This window comes from Paramisgurnus dabryanus, chromosome 23, assembly GCF_030506205.2.
Source record: "Paramisgurnus dabryanus chromosome 23, PD_genome_1.1, whole genome shotgun sequence".
NCBI classification, from domain to species: Eukaryota; Metazoa; Chordata; class Actinopteri; order Cypriniformes; family Cobitidae; genus Paramisgurnus; species Paramisgurnus dabryanus.
Genome location: NC_133359.1, coordinates 23,807,719 through 23,820,676, shown reverse-complemented (window position 1 = coordinate 23,820,676; position 12,958 = coordinate 23,807,719). Strand labels below are relative to the sequence as shown.

At 39.0% G+C, this 12,958-nt stretch overlaps 1 protein-coding gene across 1 annotated transcript in view; it reads right to left on the bottom strand.

Moving 5' to 3' along the window:
- Nucleotides 1-1,801: 1,801 nt before the first annotated feature.
- The window catches only part of tdrd12 (tudor domain containing 12), a 47,784-nt gene continuing 36,627 nt past the window's right edge, over nt 1,802-12,958 (bottom strand). The window contains exons 29-35 of the mRNA XM_065291306.2: nt 11,731-11,877; nt 6,758-6,819; nt 6,563-6,668; nt 5,176-5,289; nt 4,282-4,435; nt 2,743-2,803; nt 1,802-2,052 (exon numbers count right to left, since the gene is read on the bottom strand). Coding sequence (XP_065147378.2) covers nt 1,979-2,052; nt 2,743-2,803; nt 4,282-4,435; nt 5,176-5,289; nt 6,563-6,668; nt 6,758-6,819; nt 11,731-11,877 — 718 coding nt within the window. The 3' untranslated portion in view covers nt 1,802-1,978. The remainder of the gene's footprint in view (nt 2,053-2,742; nt 2,804-4,281; nt 4,436-5,175; nt 5,290-6,562; nt 6,669-6,757; nt 6,820-11,730; nt 11,878-12,958) is intronic.

Below are 12,958 nucleotides of genomic sequence, written 5' to 3'. Positions count from 1 at the left end.
GTAACTTTGTTCTCAAATCCCGAGTGAAAAGTTAAGGTATGAAGCCTCCTTTGTCTGTCTTTCTTAAAAGGGACATTTCACAAGACCTTTTAAAGATTTAACATAAGTCTTTGGTGTCCCCGGAGCACTTATGTCATGTTTTAGCTCAAAATATCAAATAGATAATTTATCATAACATGTTAAAATTGACACTACTTAGGTTTGAGCAAAAATGTGCCGTTTTAAATGCAAATGAGCTGATCTCTGCACTAAATGGCAGTGCTGTGGTTGGATAGTGCAGATTAAGGGGCTGTATTATCCCCTTCTGACATCATAAGGGTAGACAAATTTCAATGACCTATTTTTTCAAATGCTTGCAGAGAATGGTTTACCAAAACTAAGTTACTGGGTTGATCTTTTCCACATTTTCTAGATTGATAGAAGCACTGGGGATCCAATTATAGCATTTAAACATAGAAAAAGTCAGATTTTTCATGATATGTCCCCTTTAGGGCATTGCAATATTAATAGTATTTACAAATATATTCCTCCAGGGGGCGTGCGATAAGCTCCACTAAAATCTCAGGATTTTATTTCACTCCATTTCAAGAAATATTGTAATTATAATATCAGGTATGTGGCAAACAAGTTAATATACACTTTAGTAATATTTAAGATTTTCTTTTTTAAGATCAAAAGACTAATCCATTCATTCTATTCAGCGCTGATAATACAGAACAGATGCAATGTGTTTGCTGCCTGGCCAGCTGGTTTTAGCTCTATTTTTTTCAGCAGGGATTACAAGCCATAAATTATTATCTCAAAAGCTAACCAAAGTCAAAATACTGTAACTTTCATTCAGGAATACTGTGAGTGTTTACATTAAGTAACATATACTGGTTTTACATCTTAAATTAGGGGGACCAAAACAATTAGGGCTGTATGCATTAAAAAAAAATCTAACATTGGGGGGGGGGGGCTGTTCCTCAGTGTCTATTGTGGTTTCTGCTCTACATTTGCTTATAAAAACAAAACAAAAAGACTACATATTTTCTGTAGTAATTCACAATCCCAGAGATGCTGCTGATAATAAAGCTGTATTGAACCTAGTACATCCCATGAGGCCATTAACAATGAAAACAAACAAACAAACATTATGCTTTGTGCCATTTTATTGCTTTGTAAACTTTGTTAAACTGCAATTTATTGAAACGTGTAACAGTTTATACTGAAAAAATCAATACAATGAATTCCCTCTCATTAATTTCAAACTTAAGCAAATCTACTGTTCAGATAACCAAGCTGTGTGACGTGTTATCAGACAGTTTTAAAGAACTTAAAGTAACTTATTAAATTAAACCCATTCAAAAGATGCAGCTGATGGTACCCACAACACTGGTAAGTTTTTAACTAAAAGAAAACAACAATTTTTTTGTAATGATCACTAGTCAGTGAAGTGACAAATGTATGAGTGATACTTTATAATACGATTAAACACAAATAAAAACAACACTTGACACTAACTAGCAATTAACAATACTTCTACAGCATTTACTAATCTTGGTTAATTTCTACATTATTTTATTTTTAATCAACCGACTGTGCTTATACTTTACAATAAGGTTTTATTTATTAACATGAATGCATTAGCTAACACAAACTAACAATGAGCAATATATATTTTATATAACAACATTAATTAATCTACATCAATACCAATAAGATTTGTTATGTTAATTTAATGTGCATTAAATAATTTATGTCTTTGTAAATGCTGAAATGAACATGAACTAAACTTAATAAATGACATACAGTACAGAAGTATTGCTTATTGTTTTTTCATGTTAACTAAAGTTGTTCATTTTAATAATATTAACAAATGCAACCTTAAATAGTGAAGTGTTACCCTATTGTAAAGCTTCATAACCATTCTTATGCAAAACAGATATAAATCAATACATTTGCCGTGTAGCAGTTTTGTATTTGACATTCACTGTCTTCAATCACTGTCACTGGAGGACTCCGAGCTGATGAAATAGCCCTCCTCACCCACATCTGCCAAGAACAAATGCCCTGATGGGAAAGACACGTGTTTATTAATGTGATCAATAACAGTTAAATCACTGCAACTGCACAGTTTACCACTCAAAAGTTTGATGCTCAACTATAAAGTTTGTAGTTGTCAAAAATGTTGTCATTTATTCATCAACACATTATTCTGGAACACTTCATGTTAAACGTTCTGTAGGCAGGTGTTTAGTAGAATATTTAAGACACTCTTAACCACACAGTTAAAAAAATTACAGGAACAACATGAGATTTCATTTTTGGGTGAACCATTTCTTTAAAGGTGCAGTGTGTAAGTTTTAGCAGCATCTAGTGGTGAGGTTTCAAATTGCGCCCAATGGCTCAGTCCCCAGCTCATCCCTCGCTTTTAAAATGCATAGAGAAGCTACGCTAGACACCATAGGACAAACACGTCATCATCAGAGAAAACTTGGTAAGCAAAGTTTGTCCGTTAAGGGCTTCTGTAGAAAAATGGTGGCACGAAATGGCGACTTCTATGTAAGGGGACCCTCGGTGTTTGTAGATAAAAATGGCTCATTTTAAGGTAATTAAAACATAATAGTTCATTTTGAAAGGTCTTTATACGCCACTGATTATATAGTTATGTTTATTATATTGCATTTCTGTCAAGAGATCCTTCTAAAAGTTACACACTGCACCTTTAAATAGAGCATATACACATTATTTGGCTCTCACCATTTACTGTAGAAACCACAGCATCATCAATGTGGTCAAATTCATAGCTGACAAATGAACTCTGCAGATGGACACAAAAAATTAGTTTACTGTACTTATGATCATGTAATGCATCACTAAACATATCCATTTTATTAAGGTTCCATTAGGGATGGGACAATTACCGGTTTCACGATTAAATGTCCTGACGGTTAGTATTATCGTTTAAAACGTAATTATCATTACACCCGTGTTTGATTACCGTGATTTTGAAAACTGGCAATAGCTGTCCAGCCAGAATCTGTTTGACGCAGGCGCTCACATGCAACATGTTTTTTTGCACACGGCGGTAGGGATGCACCAATACCAATATCTGCCTCGATACCACATTTTCTAAAGTACTCGTTAAAAGTCCCCCGATACCAGGGATCAATACCACGGTCTGAGAAATGACTATGTTTGAGCGGCGTGTAAGGGGTTAATGCCTCTTGTGTTGTCCAAAGAGGCAGAGTTTACAACAAACTGGAAAACTAGTCCCTTGTTTTTTTGTTAAATTATATGACTAAAGCTGTTACCTGTTAATTTAAATCATGTTTTTTATTAAGTACTCGGTCTTGGCAAGTACTGAAATGCAAGTACTCGTACTCGTAGACGGCATTTAAGGGATAATGTATTGTATTCATGAATGGTAAACTTGTTAAACAGCTTAATTTTTTTTACCACAGAAATAATTCATGAACATGAAATATTAAATTGTGATTTTCAAAAATAAAACTTATTCAAATGTTTTCAGTGTGTGTATCAGTTCTTTTTTAACATTTCCATCTCATTTTAACAAAACCATGATAAAATTGATAACCGTGATAGCTTTGGTCACTATAATAATGATTGAAATGCTCGTACCGTCCCATCCCTATGTTCCATAATGATTTCAAACTTCTGAACAGTTGTTAAACTATAAAAGCATTTAACTCATTCCCCGCCAGCCATTTTTGAAAAGTTGCCCACCAGCATTTTTTTTGTGATTTTCACAAAAGTTTCACAAAATGCCTTCTTATAAAATATATAAACATACAAATATATCAAATGAAAGAACAGACCCTCTGCTTTCAAACAAACAAAACGGGGAAAAAAAACCATTTCATCCTATCAATATTTTTTCTCTGCTTATAAACTCTTAAATATAGGTATTTTTCTTTAAAAATATATTTTTTCACAAAAATGCAATTATTTCAGCTTTTTCCTAAGGAATTTTGTTAGAGATCAGATTCAGAACGATCATCAAAACATACAGAGTTTAAAATGAGTAAATAACGTTTTGGCCTCAGTTTTTTCAAGTGCGCCATTTAGTGGATAATCGCGATATTGCAGATTAACATCAAAATTCATCAGGAACATGTTTTTTATGCAATTTTTTGTAATCAATGAGATAACTCAATGGCATGGAAAGAGTTAAAACTCAGTAATATTTTGTTTTATTTGTGTGATCTCATGAATCAGCTCTCATGATGAGATGAAGCAGATTGTATTTTGTGTTGTCGGTAATAAGAGTGTCAGTGCCTTGTGCTTAAGAAGTGTTTTCCAGTCTTTGTTCTCCTTTTTCCTCAGCTTCATCACAGGCTCGTTACACTTCATTTCCCATGAGCACTCCTCCGTGATGATGTCACTGAACAGCTCAAGCTTCGCAAAGTAATGACGCTCATTCACATAACCACTGAAACATTCAAATAACATCCCATGTAAAAACAGCTTAAAAAAAGAAACATTATACACTTTCTTGAAATCAATCAATCTCATTAGATTTTAAGGGGTGGTTTCCAGGACAAAGGAATTGGCTTAAACCAGGACTAGGCCTTAGTTTAATTAGGAAATATAACTAGATTTAACAAATATGCCTTACTAAAACATTACTTGTGTGCATTTTAAAGCAAAACAGTGCCGTGATGTATTTTTAGATATGGCAGTGCAATTTGTTTTCAGTTTGGACAGCTCTTACATTTATTTTAGTCTAGGACTAGTCTAATCCCTATCCGGGAAACCGCCCCAAGACTTTAGGTTGGATTACACAGACAGAGTCACACATTCACTTTAAGGCACAGCATCAACTCTTAAGTCACTTTCGCATATACAGCTTTTTCTGTAAATGTATCTGCCTTTTAACAATGCCAAATAGTGCAAGTTTTGTAAAAATGCAGAAATTTGTAGCTTACTATATATCCACTAACGGTCAGCAGCAAATGACAGCACAGATTTCTATAAGAATTTTAAGGGTTGATGTATCAATGTTGGCAATACAAATAAAAGCTCCTACGTGTGTCAATACTAGAGGTGGTACATTTATGAGAAAAGCTTCATCTGGCAACATTTCTGCAATTTAAAGCATTTCTAATGTAATACTGTCAGTCAGCATCAAGGACTTCAACTATATGTTTTATAATATAATTTAAAGCTTACCTGTAAATGACTGTGTCGGCGTAAAATTCACACTTCTGCATCACTGGACTGATGAGTTTAACAGAGACAGTGATGAACTCAGCTCTCTGAAACCATTTAATCTGTGGGTGAAAACTAAACACATGCATATTATTAAAAGGGACATATCAAGAAAATCTTTTTTCATGTTCAAGTGCTATACTTGGGTCCCCAGTACTTCTAGCAACCTAGAAATGTGAAAAAGATCAACATATTAACCTAGTTTTGGTAAATCATTTTTGCAAACATGTGGAAATTTAGGTCATTCAAATTTTTGCAGAAAGCAGGTCTTATTTACAATAATACTTCCCCTTAAAGGGATAGTTCGGCCAAAAATTATATTAAACCCATGATTTACTCACCCCCAAGCTGTCCGAGTTGCATATGTCCATCGTTTTCAGACAAACACATTTTCGGATATTTTAGAAAATGTTTTAGATCTTTCAGTTGATTAAATGTAATGTTACGGGGTCCACGAGGTTTAAGTCCAAAAAAGTGCGTCCATCCTTCACAAAATAAATCCAAACGGTAGCGCCGCCATCTTAGTCGCGTCCGCATTCAGGATGAGAGCTTACGCAGCCTACGGAGGCTACTCTGCTGCTGCTCTGTGCCCCCGCCCTCCGAATTTGTCAAACGTCACTAAGTAAAGTGCGTACACTACGCTAATACTCTCTCCTGAATACAGAGGAGTCTAAGATGGCGGCGCTACCGGAAGGTATTTATTTTCGTTAATAAAGTTTTAAATATGGATATTTCTACAACAACACCGCGCGGATTACCCTCAGAAGACCTTTGTTTATCATCCTGGAGCCGTTTGGATTTATTTTGTGAAGGATGGACGCACTTTTTTTGGACTTGAAGGTCGTGGACCGCGTAACATTACATTTAATCAACTGAAAGATCTAAAACATTTTCTAAAATATCCGAAAATGTGTTTGTCTGAAAAACGATGGACATATGCAACTCGGACAGCTTGGGGGTGAGTAAATCATGGGTTTAATATCATTTTTGGCCGAACTATCCCTTTAATCTGCACTTTCCAACCAGGACCCTGCTATTTAGTGCAAAGAGAGAGAGAAAATAAGTGACAGCACAATTGAGTTTCAATAAAAAATAAACACCATTATGGTGATCAGTGTTTGCATTCCATCAGCTCATTTTGCATTTAAAAGGACACTCCCAGAAATGGTATATTTTTCCTCACACATTCTATGATAAATTATCTGTGGGGTATTTTGAGCTAAAACTTTATACGTGCACTCTGGGGACACCAAAGACTTATTTTATATCTTGAAAAAGTCTAATAAAATGACCCGTGTAACATATGTTCATAAGTATTTGACAAAACACCTGCATCTTTATAATTCACCTGGTAGGCCGGGATGAGATGATGCCAGAATTGTTCAAGTTTTTCAGTATATTAACAGTCTGTAGTTCCTTTACAATCAGTATGTCATCTTTAATTATATGATCATCTGTGTGGACAAAAAAACAATTACTTCAAGTACCGAAGAAAGAACTACTTCAATTTCAAACTATGACAACTGGATCTGGTTGAACGTGCCTGGTTCAGGGCTTGAGGATCTGGATTGGTTTGAAGATGAGAATCCATTCAGGGCAGAAGGACTGAAAAACAAAACTAATACTTTAATCTTAAGCAACAATCAGTGTTCATAACTAGGGATGCTCCGAACAATAGCCTGAAGATTGGTATCAGTCAATCATTGCATTAAACTACTTGATCAGTACTCGGTAAATGTGCAGTCAGATCTTATGAACTGATCTGTCTATTTACTTTTGTCATCATAGGGCATATATAGACGGTTTCAGCAATAACAACGTATACACACGGCTTTTGTGGTCATCACGTAACTTCCGGTAAACTCTGCGAAGAATAAATAACAACAAAGTCCTTTTAAAGTAGTTTATTTATATAACAAGCAAAATAAACAACACATAGATTACATAGGAACCCAAAACATTTGTTATTTTTGACGAGGTACTTGTTTAAGAGTTCAGTTTCAGCAACTAGTCAGACCAATAAACAAACAGAATCCGGAAGTGAAGTTCGGACCAGGGCCCGGTTGCATAAAGCACCTTAAGTTTTTCCCTTAAGTATGAAACTTAAGGGGTAAATTCCCCTTAACTAATGTAAGATAATAATTAAAGAGTTTTGCATATAATCCCTAAAACGGTTCTCTTAGGGTGTTTTCACATATACACTGTTTAGGTCGGCCAAAATGACGTGTCGCTCCGAGTACGGTGCGTTTGGGTCAGTGTGAACACAACAGCCGCACTCGGGTGCGCACTAAACGACCGCTCCGAGACCGCTCTAAACAGGTGGTCTCGGAGCGGCTGTTGCCGAACTCTGGGGCGACCCACCTGTGGTGTGAACACTGCTGGACCTCGGGCCGAACCAAATACAGGAAGTTCTCCACATCTTTGAGCAACTGGGCTTTCGTTGTGACGTGAGCCTGGTGTTATATTGTGGGTTAACAACAAAAAAGCCAATCCTGGTCCGTTGCATAGAGATTCGCTGTCTCCTTTACGTTTGAGCTGATGATTTTATAAATGCATAGCTGTCCTCCACACACAAATAGTGACATTACGGGCTTTTTAGCAAACGGCTCCGTGAGAAAGGCTTTAATAGAACAGCTACGCAATTTCGCGTTAAAGCAAAGAAACTTCACAAAGACGTGCATCGTTTATCTCCACATCTTGATAGCTGCGCTCTCTCTGTCAAGCTGGTTGTCGTGGAAACGTGGGGGTGGTCATGAGACGGTAAGAGCTGTCAGAGACCAATGACAGCGCTGACCGTTGTCACATGGTGTACGGTGCGGCATTTCGAGTAAAGTAAAAAATATATATATGTGAACACGGACCGCACTAACTGAAAAATGATACAATGTATTTTGGTACGCTCCGAGGCCGCACCACGGTGCGCACCAATATATGTGAAAACAACCTTAGGTAAGGGTAATCGTTAAGTGTTTCATGACAGCAACCCCGGTTTGTTGTTATAAAATACTATTGTTGCTATGGAGACGCAACAGAAAAAACTTAAGGGTTTTTCTGCAACACCCTTAAGTTTAAGGGAAACATAAGGGTGAACTTAAGGGAAAATTACACTTAAGGTGCTTTATGCAACCAGGCCCAGACACTTATCGCGTCACCGCACATGCACCCGATTAAACAGTCTATATCGCAGAGATTCCTTCTTCATGTCGAAAGCAAGAGGCGGCCCCACGAGTTCTACAACAACGCTTAGGTGCCCGCAGATGTGCCTGCCTATTAATCAGCCGAATTTTGCAGCAAAATAGGCCAAAGACTATTTATAAAAATATGCCAAATATTGGCTAAATTATCGACCAGGCCGATACATCGGTTGACCTCTAGTATGTATTGCTGTATGCAATATGTATTATATGTTAATTTAATACTTTCACTTTAAATCTGCTTAATCCTCAGGCCAGAAATAACAGTTTGTTGGCAGAATCCATCAAGAGTCTGATAAAAATGCTCATTTACAAGAAAACATGTTGTCAGGCGCACTTAGTGGATTTTGCATCTGAGCTATTTAATTGGTAACCACAAATATACAAATAATTTTACCTTACATTGGGTGGTGGTCTAATAAATTTGTAAAGCACTGTTTATGAAATCACAAGTTAAGTGTAATATTATAGTCGTGCCTAAGTGCCGTAGGTTTTGTGTAGGCTGTGCATAGCTCTGTGTAGCCTGATGCGCATCTTGCCAGGATTTTAACAACGCGTCCATTCTATGCGGAGCGCAAGTGCAGTAATTGGTCCACTAGAACTCCTCCTGTTAGGTTAATAAATAAATCAGAGTCACATTTCTTCCTAGGCATTTCCGCTTGAGATGATAAGAACAAAGATGGGCCAAGTTGAGGAGTGATTTAACTCTAACTGCAACATAAGTCGCCATTTTTTTTACCTCCATCCCTGCTGGCCTCCTCAAATCATACACAACAAGCTGCTGCTGCTTCTTTGTTTTTGGGGTTACTGGCCAAGTAGCTGTTGCACTGCTACTGTGGGTTACATGCATGAATACTGCCTACAGGCAGTCTGCATGTGTAATTGCATGTTGACACAGACAACTCATAAGTATATATGAAAACTGACGCATAGCCCATGGGGCCTACACCGTAGGACTTATTGTGCTTTCACATCGCCACAGGCGAGAGTGTCAATGTGGCCAAAAGTCATTCATTTTTAATGAGAGCAGCGGCGCAGCGCATCATGAATGGTGTGAGCGTTGAGGAGAGTTGAAATCAGTTCAGCAGCCACAAGAATCACTGTAGTCTCATCTGCCGAAATGCACAGAATCGATCCTTAAGTGTGCAGCTGAACTCCCTGCTTTTAACAATTACTTAATCAGTGCATTTGTTATCATAACTCTGATTAGTTTTGTGATTTATTGTGCAGCCCTAGTGTGCAAGACTGAGGAAGAGAAAAGAGGTTTTGATAACAGATTTTTATATTCATTTTACCTTTATTAGAGAAAGGAATTTTCAAACAGACATCAAATTTCTCATCTTCAGATTTTCAAACACAAAAGACAAACGTTTCCCTCCGCAACGGCATGAGAGACAGTAGAGCTAGAAAGCATTGAGGTTAACAGTCTCTGACATCTATATCCATCTGCACTTTACTTTTCTGGCCTAGGACGTCTTCTCCTGGGAGGGTTTCTTCTTACAGACTTCTTACTGAGGGTTTGCACCTTGGGCCTCACAGCCAGCTTGGGGACCCTGCGAGAGGATGTTGCCCGGTCGAAGGGCTGCTTCACTGAGCGCTGCTCCATGGGGTGCTGGGAAGACGAGCAAGAGTGATTGAAAGATGGGGCTGTGGCACACCTCGGAGGAAAGTGGCTCATAGACCTAGACTGTTTTTGAGCCTCCAGAAACCGAATCAAGAGTGCACTCGCTTCATCACCAAAGAGGCCAGTAGTGCACATCGGAGCATCCAACAGTACCCTCTTCTCTGCATTCTTTAGCTCTGTAAGGGTAAGCCAAAGATGACGGTTGAGAACTACAAGGCTACCCATGGAACGACCGATAGCCTGCACCACTATCTTGACTGCCCGTAGAATATGGTCCGTCACACTACGAAGCTCTTTAAAGTTCTCCAAGTCTGGTCCTTCCTCATCTAAGGTCTTTAATATCTTTGCTTGGTAAACCTGCAGGACTGCCATTGTGTGAAGGGCAGATGCTGCCTGTCCTAAAGCAATGTAGGCTTTGTCGGCGATGCGAGCTGCAGTCTGGCAAGGCTTGCAAGGAAGCGTCGCAGCAGACTTGCGGCTCATGCCATAGGGAGGGCATAGTAGTTTGGTGATAGCTTCCTCAATTGGGGGGAGCTTCTCATAACCCCAAATATTCATGCCTTCCACCTTCCTAAGCACCCCTGGGCCAGAAGCAACAGCACGGGCTGAATGGGGGGATTTCCAGGTCTTTGAAAGCTCCACATGAACATCTTGAAAGAATGGAGCTGGCCTCTGAGTGACAGACCTGCTAGGACGACCGGCTTGGAGATACCATTCATCAAGACGGCTCTTAGTAGGTTCGACAAGGCCAGACCACTCCAGGCTGAGATTCTTAACTGCTTTTGCCATAACTTGGAAAAGCTCCTGATCCTTTGACGCACCACGGGAAACAACATAACTAGCACCAGAGGATGGCCCAAGGTAGGGCTCCTTAAAGACAATGGAGAATTCCGGAGAATACGAGGCACGCGTGCACTGGGCAGACGTGAGCTCATCCTCCAGTTGGGGCTGCTTCGTCCACTGCGGCTCAACAGCGGCAGGTGGTGGAAGCGAATGCGCCAATGTCTTGCACTTAACGAGACGGGAGCGGAGGGCTCCAACTGTCATAACCTCACAGTGAGGACAGCTGGATCCAGAAAGTGCTGCCTCTGCATGGTCAAGGCCCAGACAGATAACGCAGTCATCGTGGCTGTCAGTGATCTGGATTGGTCCTTTGCAGGAATGACACTGCTTAAGTGTCATCTTAACTTTCTGTTCTTTTTTCTCTGTAGTACTCCTCAAATTGCAAGGCGGCTGCGGGCAAGTGTCTTTAGCATCTTCTTGTGTAGAACACTGTCGATGGCCAAAGGCAAAGGCTTCTTGACTGCAGTGAAGAAGAAATATTCTGAGGCAATTCCATCCAAGCAGAATATTATATACCAGCGTGACCCTGCCCTTATCCCTGTGCTTGAACAACACTGGTCACTGCATCGACGTTATTCAATAAAGCCAGGGACAACTTAACTTTTTTTGTATTATAATATATACTATTAAGATTGATATAAGCAAGTATAATATATGCATTATACAAACTTGGGTGTGTCCCAGGCTTAATACTTCAGTATTCCAGGTGAGAAAGGTTTCCCGAAATCAAGTAAACTGTACTCGAAAGGGAACACACAGTAATAGTTGCCCTTGCCAACCCCACTAACATCCTTGTGAAAAATCAAACTTAAAACACATCTTAGGCATACAAATGAGAAAATAATTGCCACTTACCTCATGATCTTCATGTTTGCCTCTGAAGAGTTTTCTACATCAGTGTTTTTGAGCACATCATGGACCAGTGCAGGACCCTCTGAGGTCCTACAGAGCTCTTCTGTATTATGATCTTTCAGCTTTGAGGACACTGAGGAGTCTTCTAACCTGAAGACCCCAAAAATGACAACACACAAATGTATCAAACACAAGCCTGTGAGGGTTCCTGAAGAATGACAGTATATACTAGGACTATTTAATTTCAGTCCTGGAGGATAGAGTGTATCTCTAACTCAGGGGTAGGCAAGTTCGGTCCTAGAGAGCCGCAGTCCTGCATATTTTAGCCTAAGCACTGATAATCTAACCTGCTGTCTAAATCCTAAAGACATTGATTAGCTTGTTCAGGTGTGTTTGATTAGGGTTGGAACTAAACTCTGCAGGACTGCAGCTCTGTAGGACCGAACTTGCCTACACCCGCTCTAACCCAAAACCAACACATCTTAAGAAGCTAATGGAAATTACAGGCAGGTGTGTTTGATTAAGACTGGAACTAAACTCTGTGGGACAACGTCCCTCCAGGACTGAAAATGAATAGCCCTGGTATATACCGTTGTGGACATAGACATAAATAGATGAATCACAAGTCAACAGTGCCACCAAACAAGAGCACCAACATGACAAGACCGACTATAAAATCCTAAATCTGCGAATGTGTGTTCTGCACAGTCCACATACTGTGACAGCGCTGCTTCAGACAAGATCGTTCTCAACAGCTCTTGAATCACCATTACACTGATTGGAAAACTATTTCAACCGGTCATGTCTGATGTAATAAGAATCAATGAGTGAGCGACTATGAAACTATATTGTGATTCTTGTTTTGAGTTTATTTAGAGATCGACAAGTCACATTTACATGATCCAGGGTTCCCGCAGCACATTGCAGTTTGGGCGGCCCTCCTAATCTGGGAAACCCTACCGCCTTAACTAGGTCGCTGCACAAAAGGCCGTCAAGTGCATTTTGGAGAATAGCGCGACGCGCTTCACATTGTGAGCTTTTTCTGAGAAATTATGGGTTTTAACTCTTTCACCTCTTTTCATGATTTTCACCAAAGTTTAATGCCTTCCAGAAAATGTTCTTCTTTAAATATATAAACATACATATAAACCAAATGAAAGAAAAGACCCTCTGCTTTCAAACAAAAAAAAACGTTTCATCCTACCTTTAGTGGTTCTTTTGCAATCAGCTT